The sequence below is a fragment of the Manis javanica genome, chromosome 4 (genome assembly GCF_040802235.1).
Source record: "Manis javanica isolate MJ-LG chromosome 4, MJ_LKY, whole genome shotgun sequence".
Lineage (NCBI taxonomy): Eukaryota > Metazoa > Chordata > Mammalia > Pholidota > Manidae > Manis > Manis javanica.
The window spans coordinates 7,777,643-7,793,711 of NC_133159.1; the positions used below are offsets into that span (position 1 = coordinate 7,777,643).

Consider the following 16,069-nt stretch of genomic DNA (forward strand, 5'->3'; position numbering starts at 1 on the left):
GTCTGGTGTGGGGCCCCACATTCCGCATTTCTGCCAAGCTCCCCGGTGGTGCCAAGCTGCTGGCTGTTCTGTGGGAGTGCAGTGCCAGAGCGCACATGAGATCAAATCCTAACTACTACCTCCTGGCATCGTCACCCTGGCAAGTTATTTAAATCCCCTGACTTACCATGTCTTCACCTATAAAATGGGGCTAACAACTACTTAGGTGATTGTGATGATAAATAAGAGTATTTAAGCTACTTGGTTTAGGCTCTGGTACACAGTAAGGGCATAATAAATGAAAGCTATTTTTATTGTTAAAAGAAGGTAAGAGTTCTTTGCCTTGGTCCTTCACAGGGAGACTTCTATATGTTTTTATGCCTTTTGGATTTTGTGTCCCATGACTTATTTGAGAAATAGCTCAGTAAGAAACTCCCTCCTTTAGGTCTAGTAAAAGCTCCTAGCCTGCTGGTTAAGAATCGGGGCTCTGGAGCCCTTCTGCTGGGTCCAGATCTTGGCCCCTTCTCATTCGCTGTTACTTCACACACTACTTAGCCTCTGCACCTGTGGACTTTCTCATCTAAAGAAAGGGGATGATAATAAAACTATCTCATAGGGCTGTCTTGAGGATTAATTAGTGCCTGCCACATGAGTACTATTTAGGGTCTACTATTACCTGTCTCCTGCTGAAGCTGAGGTTCTCCAAAAATTCTGAAAGTGGATGGAGGCAGCCACAGAGGAGTTCTGCCCCCAGCCAAGTTGGTCCCATCCAGCCACTGAGACAATCAGTGGCTATTCGGCAGAGGGCCTCCCCTCGGCAGAAATTGTAGGCCTATTAGGACTTCAGCCACAACTTCTTTCTACTTTATTTGGGCCACAAGGAGGGGTTAGTTATGAAGACATGGATCAGATGAGAGCAGACAATTGCTCAGCAGAGACTTAGGCATGTGATTTGCAGGTGTTATACGTTCTTTGAGGCAGATATGGAGCCCGTCTTTTTAGAAGGAAGGGGTAAAGAGACCTTCAAGGTATATATACACTGTGTTGAGTAAACATGTTAGCACATGCATGTGTTCACTGTCTAGTAATGTATGCTCTTCCAGTTCCTACTGATAGGTGTATAACAAACCACTCCCAACTCAGTAGTGTAATATAACCTCCATTTTTATTATTCTAGTTATGTGGGTCAGGAATTTGGAAGGGCACAGGGTACAGCTTGCCTCTGTTTTGCAATGTCTGGGACTTCAGCGAGGAATACTTGAGAGCTGGGGGCAACCCCATGGCTGCCCTCACCTGGAGGTCTGTCTTCATTTATCTGGTGGTTGATGCTGGCTGTTGGCTGGGACCTCAGGGCTAACGGCTGAAAAATGTACATGTTCTTATCATGGGCCTTGGGCTGCCTGGCCACATTCCAGCTAACAGCAGACACTACATTGCCTTTTGAGATGTAGCTGTGGATGTCACAGAATTATTTCAGCCACATTACATCAGTTACAAGTGAGTCACAAGCCCCCCAAATCAAGGGAAATATTAGAATCTACCTCTTGCTGGGAGGAGAATGTGGGTCAGGAGACACTAGTTTGATTGTTTTTGACAAATGAAATCTGCCCACATACTTCCCTTGAAAAGGACAATTAATTACATGGGGCGGTTGGGAGCTCTGACTGTATTCAGGAATTTTCCTGAGGGTTCTGATAACAGTATAAACAGAATGTGGAAGAATATCAGAGTGGTGCCAGGCACTATGATAACTCGTTTAATACAACACTGAAGTGGTACTATTATCACCAATTTACAGATGAAACAGATACTAAGTAGCTTGTCCAAAGTCACACAGCTCCTGAAGAACTGGAATTTGAGCACCAGCAATCTGGTGCCAGAGTCCATGCTAAACTAACCACTGGACTGTCTCCCTGCTCAATGCCCACAATGCATTCATTGATTCCATCACTGGCATATGTATTGTATGCCTACTATGTGCCAAGCACTGTGTGGGGGACCATTTGCCTGGGGTGTGAGAAAAGTCATATGAGTTTATAGAATACGTAATAGGTAATGAAGGTTGATTTTCCAAATTGGCATTTTTCAGCACAATTTGAGAGAAAATGATGATTGCTGTTATATTAAGTATTTATGGTACCTAAATACTTAGTGTGGCTGAAGAGGATCCAGGAAACCCCCAAATGTCCTTGCCCTATTTATGGTGAGGGCAGTAGGGTGAGAGTAGAGGATATGAGTATGGATTCAGAAGGCAGCCTGCTCAAAATCAAATCTGAGCTCCACCGCTTCCTAACAGTTAAGGAAGTTCTTATCTTGGGCGAAGTTCTCTAACCTCTGTGACCGGCTCCCTCACTATAAAATGGGGATAACAGTACCCACCTCCGAGGGCAGCTGAAATATAAAACGGGCTCAGAAGGAATGGCAGGACCAAGTCTGTGCTCCGGGTCACGGCCCATCACCAGCGGCCGGAATGGCCCCGTTCCTTGGCATGGCGTGGTGCTGACATCTAGTGGCCACTTGCCGTGGCTGGCTCTTCTTGGAGAGAAAATAGTTCCACCAAACATATGCATATTCTGTAATGTAATAATAGCTCAGTCCTGGACCTTTAAGGCTCTTTGGACTCTTAAGAGCATAGGTACTCCACACATTAGAATAATGTTACTACAAGAGTGTTCTTACTAGAATACTTAGAATAATTAGAATAATATCACTAGAATAAGGTTCTTTGGCCCTGGCAAGCAACTGTTGTGAAGCGAGACAGCCTGCAAGGCACAGAGCCTAGGAACCACCTTGCGGATAGTCTTCAGACTTCACACCCACTCTCTGAAGGTGTGACCCCACTTTATAAACTCGGGAACTGAGGCTTGGAGAAGTTGTGACTTGCTCGGGGTCACAAAGAGTGCGCGACGGGCCTGAGGCCCTCACCCCTCCACCCCTCCACCCACCTCTTTCCTCCTGCAGGCCTGGGACCACCACTTGCTTGCTGCTGGAGACCCCAGCTGCAGCACTAGGCAGGGGGGCACTGCAGAAGGGCTGCCAAGGAGGGAGCTCCCAGGAGGCCTGCCCTGCGTGGCCCCGACGACCATCCCAGGACACTGGGTTATCCCAGGGAGCTGTGGGACCTGAGGCCAGAGGTGCCTGTCTTTTCAGATGAAGTAGAAATTGACCGGAAGTGGAATCTTGTATGTCTCTTGCGGGGCTTGAGGGGACCTCCCATAGAAGAGGACGATGAGCAGTGGATTATACTTACCTTTAATTATGCATGAAATGCATGCCATGTCTGTCTCCTTTTCAACCCATTGCTCAAAAGCTGTGTTTGCCATGTGTACTTTCAGCCTTTTCTATTCCTTCCACATCTCCCACATCCCCTTAATGTCCCAGGGGAAATCATTCTATAAACTGGCAATTTAGGTGTGTCACTGAACCGAATCGGGCCTGTTTACCCACCACATCACAAAGCCAGACACCAAAGCACCGGACTTTTGCAGGGTTTTACTGCAAGGCCTCCGAGCAAGGAGAAAGGAAGCGAGCTCGAATCTTCTCCCACCCTAACTTAAGTTACACTTTAAAGGATGAGAGCTGGGAGGAGGGGTTTTCGGGTCGGTGTGGATAAAATCGCAATATTTCCAGAATCTCTCGCCTGGCTTTAGTGCATCTCCGTATCAACAGGTGTTTCCAAGGGGTGGAGAGAAGTAGTCTTCTCCGTATCAATGGGTTAGGGCGAGCCAGAGCTTATCCGGAGTGGAGAGGTTGGGGGGAATTCACTGGCTTCTGCCGCAGCAGGGGAGAGAGCAACGCGGGACTACCCCCTGTAAGCAACAAGAGGGTTTTAAACTTTATTTCTCCCTTTGACTGATAAGGGTTTCAAAGGCATTTGCCCTGGGATTTCCCCTCCCCGGATTAACAGTTGGTAAAGGACTGGTGGGTGGGTAGGGTGAGTTTGGAATGTCCCCTGGGCGAGTGCCATCACCCCCACATTTCTTCATAGGTTGCACATGCAAATTGTGGGGGGCTGGGGGCTGGCATGAAACATAGGGTGGGAATTTGGACTGTGACCTCGGCAGGGTGCTTTTGCACAGTCTCTGGACATCCAGGTTGGCTGTAACCGGTTTTGACTAGTCCTGTGATCTTCCCAAATTCGGGAACTTCATCATCTGTCATCCTGCAAGGCCAACTGGGGGATTTTTATTTCTGTTAGCAACCCTGAGGGGTACACTTTCAAATGCATTCAAGCTTAGCGTTTCCAAGAACCCTTCAGGTAAAAATAAAATCCCTGTGTCATGCAAATAATTCTAACCCCTAAAACTTTGTATGTTGTATCTCTGCTTTCTCAGCTCCCTCCACTTAGAATTCAGATGAGATGTGGGGCAACTACGAGGGGGGGAGTCAAATGAAATCCTCGTGTGATCCCTCATCCATAGTGTCTCACTTTTTCCTCTGACCCTGCATGTTCTTCCAATTAAGCACCTATAAACAAACATTGAACATTGGTTTCTTCCCTAGTTTCATGTTTGTCAAGACAGATAGATGATTTTAACATGAGGTGAGGTGTTAGGAATATAGGAAAGACTGGGATGTAGTAAGGATTTTAGGGGCTCTCCACAGAAAACTTTCCATATCACTCCCATATGTAATTAAACACGACACTAAACCGTAAGGGGTGTGAGGAGGCCCCTACGTACTATATTCTCCCTTACTCCCATGACTGCAGTGAGGCTCTAGAAAACATAACTAAGTCAAATTTCTTTTAGAAAATTGGGGGCCCTTGCCTTGCTGTTGCTGAGCACCTCATCTGTCTCTGCTCTGTCACCTTCTCACTGAGATGCTGCTGAGATTCAGATCAACAATCATTTCCTGAGCACCTAGGTGTGCCGGGCATTGGAGCTCTCACTGGGGCCCCGCTCAGTGCCAGGCTGGCGTGTGCCAGAGCCAGTCCCTACAGTGAGAGCTGATTTTTCAGCTTCCAGCAATACTGAAAACCAGAGACAAACACTGCCATTATCAAAAGCTGAGTTATATAAACTTTGGCTTAAGTAAATCATGTTAAAATCAAAGGTAACAACTCAAAACATCACTTGTCACTACATGGTATATTTTCCCTTTATCTACACCCTTGACATTGTTTGCATCTACAGCAGCTGGACGGTGGGTGTGCAGCATCTCAGTGCTGAGTTCGGTCCCCCAGGTTGGTGGGTGGAAAGTACACCATGGAAATTGACAAATGCTTTGATCTGTTGACTGTTTACTTAACCAAGTGTTGGGAAAATGTTAATAACTCAGGTTAAATTTGAATGTGTATCTGTAGCCTTCATATGAAATTCAGCCAATTTACATAAAGGAAAATCAGCCAACATTGGTGTCAGAACTATACTGCTTTGTTAATGGCAACGAGGCCAGCGACTTGTTCGCTGGATGGGATGGTAAGCAAGTATTGCCCGCGGTCTGATGTGGCGACATTATTGTTGGTGACAGAATTATAAAAACTCAGGGGATTGTGCAAGGCACCCGAGGTTACAGCCACGTGGAATTTACAACCGAGTGTTGCCTAACAACGCTGACCCCACCCCACACATTCTGAGAGCCCGTGTGACCACGGTGCCCGGCGCTGGGCGGGGTCTGGGGTCCACAGAGCGTGGCTGGGCGGCCGGGCCCAGAGCCCTTCCCAGATCGGCCGCCAGGGGGTGTGCGGGAGGCAGCGGGAGCTTCGCGCTTTGTCCCGCTGCGCGGCCCGTCGCCCGGCGCCGCGGCGGGAATATCCGACTGGGCCATTCCGGACGCCGCCTCTTTCTGCCTTCGCGCGCCCGTTCGGGGCGACCCGCTGTGATGGAGGAGGAGGGGGCCGAGGAGCAGCAGCAATTCTCTTACCGACAGGTACAGCAAAACCGGGTCCCGGCTGGGCTGAGGGGGTGCGTGTCGAGTGTCTGAAGAGAGACAGGCGCGAGGCCTCGGCTCCGGCCCGGCCTCTTCGCCGTGCGCGTCCCCCTGGGCCCGCTCGGCGGCCGCGGGGGGTGCTGGGAGGCGGTTTCCACGGCGACGGAGCCCTGCGAGGGAGACTCCGCGGGGAGGCGCCTGGTGGCCCTGTGACAGCCTCGGCCTCCGTTCTCAAGGTAGCTGTGCGGACGGGACGTGGAGCATTTAAAGGGATCCCCGCAGAGCACTTAGCGCAGTGCCGCGCGCGCAGTGGCCGCTGCGGCGCGTGGCCGCCTTCAGACCCCGGGGAGACCGCGCCCTCCGGCGCCGGAGCCCCGCCTTCGCAGGGGGTTCGAATCTCGGCCCCACAACCTGAGGGCTGTGTTGACCCTGCTCCAAACCATCGTTCCAAGAGGAAGGTGGGGTAATAATAACCAGCCCTCAGGGTAGTTGCGGGTCTGGGGTCGGCCCCTTAATCGGCGCCGGAAGTGCGATGCCGCAGAGTCGGGAGAAAGTACCCGCGGGGCAGAGGCAGCGCGACCCGGAGGCCGCCTCGGGCGGGACCGGCGGAGGGGCGCGGAGCGAGCCCAGGGCTTGGCACTTACCAACCACGAAGTGGGAAATTCCAGAGCTGTTTACCCGCCTCCTCCCGTGATTTTGAGAAGTTCAAACCCTCAGAAAAAGTTAAAAGAATAATGTCCTCAACACCCCCATGCCCCTCACGTCGATTCACCACCAAATGTTAACGTCTTGCTGTATTTGAGGCTTTGCTCCATTTTAGGGGGATTATTTGAGAATTAATTGAAGATATTTTGACCCTTCACATTTTAATACTTTCGTATGCATCTCCTAGCGACAAGAGCATTATACATGATTTCGATGAGCACATTCAGGAAGTTTAATGTTGATAAAATCCTATTATTTAATGGTCAGGCTGTGTTCGAATTTCCCCAGTTGTCCCAAAGATGTTCCTCTAGTGGTCTTTTTTCCCTCATCCAGGATCCAGTAAAGGATCATAAATCGCATTTAGTGATGCTGTCACCTCTGTCTTCCCTGGAACGGCTCTCCATGCTCGTTGCCTTTCACGACGTGGATGGTTTTAAGAGCCCACGCATGGGGAAGATGTGGGGGGACATCAGCTCTCTGAGAGCAGGTGGGGCTGTCCTTCTCGTTTTTGTATTCTTTGCCCCAGGTAGAGAACCTGGCTCCCAATAGACCATAAGTGCTCACTGAATAAATAAGTGAGGCTGCAAAGATGGACTGAGAAATTTGAACCTCATTCTCTACGCAGTGAGCAGTTTGAGGTTCCCGCCATTCACTCAAACGGCTGTTCTTGGCATTGACAGTAGTGAACAAAACCGGCAGGGTCCTATCCTTGAGGGCTTCAGAGTCTGGCAATTTGGCTTCCAAGAGCAGTATTGTCTGCAGCCTTGAAGAGGGTAGGAGGGAAAACACTTCCTGGAACATTCAGAAGGATCCCTGTTCTGTTCCCGGACCCCTAACTGCACCCCAGCACATGACCTTGGAAGGTCTTTATCTCCCCAGGTGACGGTCCCTTTGTCTGCTCAACCAAAGCCTTCCGCTTAACATAGTCGCAGGACATTTGAAACTAAGGAAGATAGGTGCCTTGCTTACCTGCCTGCCTCTACCCTGGGCTCCCAGGCTCTTGTGTTTTTGGAATTCCTCCTCATCTTGTCTCAACAGTGAACACTTGCTGGGAGAGTTTATGATGTCTTGGGTTCAGCTGTCACCATGTCTCTTTCAGCTCTGTCTCCGGCACAGATGTGGAGCACACAGAGGCCCAGCGAGTTTGTTGACATGAGACTGAGGCCACGGCTTATTAGCTCATTTTGGTTCTTTACTCCTCTGCACTGGGAAAAGATCTGTTTTCTAGTATCTGAAAGGGTTGCTGAGGAGCAGTGAGGGTCCTGCTGTGGGCCAGCAAACCAACAAATCAAAAAAGTGGTGCCCTCACAGCCTTTTCTGCTGCTGTCCTTGGGGTGGGGTGGGGGTCCTCTGTGACATGCAGGCCTGGAGCTGGCAGGGACTTGCAGCAGAGGGATGGGAGCCTTTATTTACTTGATTAAACCTGTCTGGGGGCAAAAGCTCCATCTGGTTTTTCATCGCGTTCCCCAAACCCCTAGCATATGCCTTTACTCAGTAGGAACTCTGCACATATTTGTGGAATAACTGAGTAAAGTCACGCAGGTACTTTGCAAGTGTCAGTCTGACTTCTTTTCCCGCCGACCTGTCATTGTAATTCCTTATCTTGACCTAAATCATAACCATTAACTAGGAAGTAATGTTTCTACAAGTCACACTCCAGAGGGCCTCATTAATTTATCAGTACACTTGAAAAGTCACTCAGCCATTATGGAAAGTGCTTGAAGGAATTAAGTTGAGCAGACCCTCTCCTTGGTCTTAATTTCCTAAGATGTGCAGAGCTCTTACTTGCAACCTTACCCATGATGTATTTTGATTTTTGCTTTAGAGGCTAAAGGCAGCAGTTCACTACACTGTTGGTTGTCTTTGTGAGGAAGTTGCATCAGACAAAGAGATGGAGTTCAGCAGACAAACCATTGCTGCGATTTCGGCGGTGACTTTTCGACAGTGCGGTATGAAGCCTGGTCTTCCTGTATATGTCTAGAAATCCCGAAGGTTGACTTTGCCTGGGCGAAATGTGTGCAGGCAATGGCTTGTCTTACCAACAGACACAGAACATTACCATTGGGCACTATTTGTGAAACATGTCTTGGTTGTAAGATTCAGATATTTTATGGAGAGAACATTTTTTTCCTATTATGCTAACACTGGGGCATTAGCACCTTTATTTTATTGTGTTTTAAATTGTCCAAAACATTAGACTCAGCTTTTTTATTTCATGGCTTTATAACATTTTTATATCACCCATAGTTTATTTGACAGCTGAACTTGTGGCATTGGTACTTCAGAGGAAAGTCATGTTCTCACAAGCCCTAACTTGTAGCAAAAGTTAAAGTTAAGGGATTGTTTCTAGGAAGGAGAAGTGTAGCTGTAATTACCAGAAAGCTTGTAATAAAGGTTCGAGTGTGCCAGAAGGACAAGGAGGTCATAATGAATGAAATGGCTGACAGCTCCTGTCCAGTGCTGGGGCTGCCTGAAGTGCCTCCTCTCACCTTCGGAAGGGTTTGTTGTGTTGGTTACTACTCTTACCGTAGGAATTGAAATTTCACTTTTCATCCTGGAATAAGATTGAGATACAGGTATCTAAAGCACTTCTCTTGTTCTCTTTCAGAAAATTTTGCCAAGGATCTTGAAATGTTTGCAAGGTGGGTAAAGAGCTTGGTCATCTGATGCTATGTTTGTTTGCATTCTGTTGATATTCTCCATCTGGTGGTGTATTTCAGGAGATCTTTCGCTTTTCTTTTTTGTATTTTGCGGAGGCTTGTCTCTAATCACGATTCTTTAAAAAATAGAACATCTGCTTTAATCACGTCCATTCAGACTTGATCTGGCACTTTCTGATGTTTTCCAAGTATGTTTTATTAAAGAACCAAACTCATTCAGTTCCTAGTTAAAAAGGTATGAATAATGGCCCCAAGCACCCAGAATGTGCACGGTGTGCGTGCTCCTGGGCACATTTCTGCAGGATGGTGTGGTGCTCGGGTCTGGGCCCTGCACCCTCAGCTGGCTGCGCTGCTTCCCGGCAGCAACTGCTCGCCTGTGTGCGGATAATGGCAGCACCGCACCAGGCTTGCCATTGCTGCTTTGGTTACGAGTGAGACATCCAGTCCTTAAAAAGCAGGTGACTTGCTCAGCTGGTAAAGCTTTAGCTTCTACAGGTGATTTATGCTCATCTCTTCAATTAGTTCTTCAGGTAATTGAAAACAATTGCAACGAATTGCTTTTACGAAGCAATTTGAATGACTAAGGCCTGACAGGGCTAAAGCTTTCTAATTTGCTGCCACTTCTGATTTGGTGCCAGCCTCTCCACACCCCATACTTTTCTCCGTGCTCCTGTTAGCTCTTTGTTTCACGGGTGAATATTTTGAATGAATTAAAGCAGTAGGTTCTCAGAGGGCAGGCTCTAAATCTTTCCCATTCCTGTATATATGAATCCCTAAAAACCGCTTAGCATCTTCAACTTGGTCAAAAGGGACAAGATAACGTTGTGGGATGCTGTTAGCTCGTATGGTTTATTCAGGTGGCAGCCCCTTACGTGTGGCCCTTATCTCCCCTCCATTTCCCATGTCTCCTGTGAAATACATTTATCACCTTGACTTGCCATTTCTTTTTTTTTTCTTGAAAATACAATTCCTTTTTATTACAGAGGGAGACACAAAAATGTAAGTAAGTAAACAAAAGATTTTGATTTGAGCATAAAGTTTGTGTGTATAGAGCAGGGTTTCTTCACCTCAGCAATACTGACTGACACTTTGGACTAGATCATTCCTTGCTGTGGGGGGGACTGCCCTGTGCCCTGTAGGATGTTTGTTGGCCTCTCTGGCCTCCACCCTCTAGATGCCAGGAGTAAGCTCCCAGCTGTGACTTCTTGCCATTTCTCTGTTAGCTGTGGGAAAAGACAGTGAACATTTTTTAATGCTTCTGTCAAAATATTAGAAATAAAAATGAAATTAGAAGCCTTTCATATTGTAATACAGGTACTCTGTTTTTATAATAACATGAAGAAGCTGATTTTGTTTTGCCAGGTGTGTATGTGGTGTGTGTGTCACTGAGACTGTAATTTCCACAGGACGGACATCATCTTTTAAGCAAAGTAGTCTGTGTAAAGACTCGAGACCGGCCGAGGCTTTCCGAGCCGCAAGAGGCGCCTCCCTCCTCGGGGTCCCAGCGCGCGCTCTCGCGTTTCTCACACTTCCTCCCAGAACGCTGAGCACAAGCACGCGCAGGTTTTCTTGGAGACTCATTCTCTGTCTTAACTTTACATATCCCGGTTTGTTCTCATGTAAAAAAAGAAAGCCTGTTTTAACGCCTGTTGATGAATGAAATTGATATTCCCTGAGGACAACTTTGTTTCTCCGGTGGGTTTGAGTTTTCCCTGTCACCCAGTCTCTACTCCCAGAACTGTGATTACCGTTAAGTCTGAAATTTGTACTCTTTCAGGTCAGCTATATATTAAATAATCTTTGTAGGTTGGCTGGGATCCTAACCAGTATTTGTAACATCATTTCTATGAGAAAATGCATTTAAATTCTAAATCAATTCACCTATGAACTTTGGGAAATCATCTCCCAAATTCAGTTAGGAATTTCCTTTGTTTAGCTTTGAAATCCCTAGTCATAGTCACCTAATATTGTTAATATGTTAAGGAAGAAACATTTTGAAGAAAATAGATATCTACAGATATCTGGGAATAGACTTTAAAACCTGTGTTATTGAAAGGGTTATATGAAAAATTGCTTGGTTATTTTCCCAAGTGTAATTTTCTGGAGTCAGAGGTTAATTCAGGAGAGGCTCTGATGTGCAGTGGCCGATGTAGGGTGTACCCACTCCTCCGTCTAGGTGAGTATTAACATTAAAACATGGTGCAGAGATAGCAGATGACCAGCTTTGTTGTTCTGAACCCTCCTGAACAGACAGGCTAAGCTGTCTACCTAAGAGGTTGAGCACGCTGCTTCCGTTTACTTGTTCCTTTTAAGGCACTTTACGAAGGATGTAAATACTGAAGGAGCAGCCTGATGCTGTGATTGAGACGAGGGCCACACCATGTCCACCCGGGACATCTGCGGACTGGCTTCATACTTTGTGGCTATTATATCACCTCCTGTCCAGCGTTTTTTTTTTGTTCTCTGTCCTGGTCCTTGCAGGTGGCTAAATTACAAGTTATCTCCTGAAATGGATGTTATCTCAGGACAGGCAGATAATTGTCAGTCACGATGAGATGACACATGATATTTGTACATTTGGCAGGATGAGAAGGATTAATTTGGCCAAATTATGGGGCATAATTTCTGTGTGATTTAATCTTTAACTCAACAGATATTCAGAGAGGACTTACTATGGGCTGGCCACTTTACAAGTTATTAAGGATACAAAGATCTCTACTTATTCCTACTTATTTTTGTTCGAAGTTAGAAATAGCAAGAAAAGATGTGATTAGAATAATAAATGACTGAATAGAGCTTGATATCTCAAATCACCTTTTAAAACAAAGATAAGGGGACTGGAATGAGAATTTGAGTCCAAGTTGTGAGAAAGAAACAGACTTCAGTTTAGAGGATGTTCCTTGTTTTATCTAGGCTGCTGTTTGGGGAATGCATTACCCCCTCGTTAGGAAATGAGGTATTAGGAGACATCTGCATAAGCTTTTTCCTGTAATTTAGCCCTTGCAGAAGAGCTTCAGGATTTTGGTATAAGTGAAGCCATGCTTCACGGAAATTCTCTTTGTTCTTCTGTTTAATGTCTGCTTAAGCAGAGGTGATCTTTGTGTTGTGAGACTGTGCCGTTTTCTCTTTTCACTAAAATGTAAACAGGCCTGCTTCTTGCTTTTCCTGTACTGTTCACTGTGACCATTGTGGCCAAGCAAGTCACCGCCTCAGGCTCCTCTCTCTGCTCACGTTCTGCAGACACCTTGACACGCAGGTGGAGGTGGACAGATGGGCTTCTCCTTTATCTCGGTCTCTTTATTTAATTGGTATCTTGGCTAGTCACTTCACTCATTTTTGTACCTCTGTTGCCTAATGACCTTAATCTAAAAAGATGGGTTACTTAAAGATCCTTGCTAGTTTGAAGTCTGACCATGAACTTTTGTGTTTCATCAAAACTTTAAATAATACCAAACATTCTGGTGAATTGTTTCTGCCTTTTCTACAGACATGCAAAAAGAAGCACAATTAACACTGAAGATGTGAAGCTCTTAGCCAGGAGGAGTAATTCACTGGTGAGAGATGAATTTCTTTTCTCACTCCCCTTTCCCGTCAGAATACATTATTCCCAATTAATCACTTGCAGCCATGAAGCGATTCCCCAGGGCACCTTGCATTAAAAACGAGAGATGGTTGAACCATTCAGACCTGCCTATAATTTATAGACTTTCTTTCATTATGATGGATCTTGCTAAGCCAATTTGAAATTTTCTAATCAGCGCTCTCTGGATTTCATAATTTGCCTTTTTTGTAATATCTCAAAACTTTGGCCCCATGTTTCATTATAGCATGATGTCAGAGAAAGGTTACAGGCTAGAGTGTATGGGAGTTTCACTGTGGTGCCTACGATTCTGATGGGCCAGGTAGGAAGGAATATCTTTACAGATGGGATGTGCAGGAAATTGAGCCCATATCCAATGGGTTTTTCAAAGTCTAGAAGTCATTTTGACCAAGCCCTCATTTTATAGGTGATGCTGTGATCATTCTGGGCTAGTAGCTGTGGCTAATGGCAGAGCCAGAATGCCTATGACATTTCTGGACTTAGTCTAATACTAGCAGTTCAAGTCCGTTATGTTCCTCTCTATAATGTGAGCTCCACAAGGGCAGGGGTTTCTGTCTCTTCTTTGCCCCATCTGCCATACATTGGTGTCAATAGGGCCTGGCACAATGTAGGTGCTCAGAATGACAGTTTACAAGGGACTTTGATTACAGGTGTTATTTAAGCCCCACAACCACCCTATGCGGGTGTTTCATAACATAACTGATCAGCTGCTGGACTTATAAGTTATGACTGACTCCCATGTTACAGGAGAGTCAGCTGAGGTTCAGTAACTTCTAAGTATAAAGCTCAGGGTAGAGATCTCTGGTTGATTCTGACCTTTAGCCTTCTACCCTGCATTTAGTGCTATTTCCACTGAGCTGTCTTTTTTGCCTCTGCTCATCTAATATCATTTCTCCAGAGTTTAAGTCAAGGTTAAGGATGATCTGATTCCTGAGTAAAATAGCTAAGGTGTCTGGTGGTGCTGTATGTCTGGAAAAAATATTTCTCTCTCTTCATAAATTCTGTGCAGTGTCATAACAGTTACTTGGTCTGCTTCAGTGAGCAGTTTCTATCCTTTGCAAAGAAATGGTCAGTGCAAATCATCTTAGAATATTAATTGGGAAGTGATCCGCTTATTGCACATTTGTTTACCTCAGAATACTTTTATTTTGGACTCTTTATTTTTTTTCATCTGACAGGAGCTTTTTACGGAAGAGTTGCAGCTAATTTATGCATTTGACTAAATCCTCCTTGCATGCAAGAGTCCTTGTCTCATTACCGTGTATCCCTAGTATCTGGTACATAGTATCTGCTCAGTAATTTTAGTTGGGTAAGTTTAGGAAGATTTTGAGTGTATTTATCCTTTGTAGAGTATATTTGTGACTGGCATGCCATCTGCAAGCTTCAAGCTTTCACTCTTTTGATTACTCCAGGAACTCGTACCTGTCTGGTAGGATATATGAGTGGCAGTAAGTTGATTTTTATAATTGATTCCTTCTTCCAGAAAAAGTTTTGAAGCTCTGTTTAACTTTAAGGAATATAACCCTAGCATATCCACCCAAAATCTTTGGGCAGGAGTACTTGGGAAAGGGTATAGATATTTTCCTCCCTAAGCTTTACAGCCAAATACAAATAAATTTTTTTTTTTTTGTAGTTAAAATACATCACCGAGAAAAATGAAGAGATAACTCAATTTAATGTAGAACGAAAAGCAAAGAAGAAGAAGAAGTTAGAGAATGAAAACAAAAATTCAGTGGAGCCAGCAGAGGTTGGAGGAGTGGAAAGTGACAATTAAACTGTCCCACTGGGGAGAAGCAGCCGTCAACAGGTGGAGCTGCCATAAATGTGTACGCCACACAGGGGATTTGAGGGAATAAGTGGAGATTTAAAAAAAGGGGATTTGAAGGAATAAGTGGAGATTAAAAAAAAAAGGTGAGGAGGCTTTTTGTGCTCTGTTGTCCTAAGTTATTGACTGCAAAGTTTACAAAGTTTTAATTTAAAAGAGAACTGACTCCATTTCCTGTGTTCTCATGAACTGCCTCTTTCTCACTACGTGTTCCAGCTAGGATGTAACTTACTCTGGAATGTCCAAGGTAATGCTGACTATCTGTATGATTCCATCTTTGGTGACAGATGGCAGAGAGGGGTTCTGGAGGGCTCTTTTTCGTGGGGTTGCTCGAAGCTCCAAGTCCTGGAGGCTTATCTAACTTTTAACCTGTTAACCATATGCCAGATGATTAACCATGTAAAGAAAAGGATGACTTTGAAATAAATGTGTCCTGGTAACACAGATGGGTATAACTTATATTTATAATATTTGCTGTCTTCCTGGTTACATTAATTCCTCAAGAAGCTTGAAATGAAAGTTCTTATGTTAGTTTTTTATTACTGAAATTAACTGGAGCCAGGGAAGTTTTAAGCGTCCCCTTCTGCACATGGCAGCAGCTGGAATGCACTGGGAAAGGTCTGCATGGGCTCGTACCCAGCTGACACCTTAAAACCTAGATGTCCAAGAAAGGTTATTCAAGTGAGCTACTTCCCTTTACTGAACTGTGGACTCTATAAAGAACCCTTAGAGGTCATTTACCAATCTCCCCGCCCACTAGGAGCACTTCCCATAGTGTTCCTGACGTGGTTCCCGAGGCTCTGCTGAACTCTTCTGGGACGGAGCCCTTTCTGTTATTGGACACTAATTGTTGGTTTCTTCTGTATAGAGAGAAAATGTCTTCCATCTTCTAACTTTTATTGAGGTCCTAGTTCTGCCTTTTAGAATAAGCAATCTTTATTTTTCAAAATAATTCAGTACTGAGTTCCTTTTAATCAAAGTTTCCATTGTGCATCTTTCCAGAAACACACATCTTGCATAAACCTTTCCGTCACTGGCTCCCCCAGGGCAGGCTTTGGGGTGGTGGATGTGATTCACTGGGTGCCTCTTGTAGTGCCAGCATGCAGTGCTTGTCCTTGGCGTCTGGGAAGTTCTGGGGGAGTCTCTGGAGTGCTTGCTGCAACCACCTGGCTCTCATCAGGAATCTCCTCCAGTTTGTAGTGAGGAGCTCTGCTTTGTACTGTGGGGAGTCAGGAATAAGGAGTGAAGCTATCTTTTTATATATTAACAGCTCCTAACGTGAGTACCTACTGTGTGTTCCACTTGTGTTAGGTGCTTTATGTGATCTTATTTGGCCCTCACAACTCTAATAGGTGGTAGGTTCTGTTCTTATCATTTTATAGATGAGGAAACAGGCCACAGCTCTAGAGGTTAATTTAAATAGCAAAG

General features: G+C 45.5%; 1 protein-coding gene across 1 annotated transcript; it reads left to right on the top strand.

Moving 5' to 3' along the window:
- The first annotated feature begins 5,654 nt into the window (after window positions 1-5,654).
- Window positions 5,655-15,085, top strand: CENPS (centromere protein S). The gene is made up of 5 exons (XM_017666293.3): window positions 5,655-5,850; window positions 8,381-8,504; window positions 9,164-9,197; window positions 12,703-12,769; window positions 14,450-15,085. Exons 1-5 carry the CDS (start codon window positions 5,803-5,805, stop codon window positions 14,588-14,590), a joined length of 414 nt encoding a protein of 137 aa, XP_017521782.1. The 5' UTR covers window positions 5,655-5,802; the 3' UTR covers window positions 14,591-15,085.
- The last annotated feature ends 984 nt before the right edge of the window (window positions 15,086-16,069 follow it).

What these genes read in the sequence shown, in the direction of transcription:
- CENPS (XM_017666293.3), top strand. Translation starts at nt 5,803, where the DNA reads ATGGAGGAGGAGGGGGCCGAGGAGCAGCAGCAATTCTCTTACCGACAG. An exon ending in AGCAATTCTCTTACCGACAG is followed by an intron (nt 5,851 to 8,380) that starts GTACAGCAAAAC and finishes TTTTTGCTTTAG; the next exon opens with AGGCTAAAGGCAGCAGTTCA. An exon ending in GGTGACTTTTCGACAGTGCG is followed by an intron (nt 8,505 to 9,163) that starts GTATGAAGCCTG and finishes GTTCTCTTTCAG; the next exon opens with AAAATTTTGCCAAGGATCTT.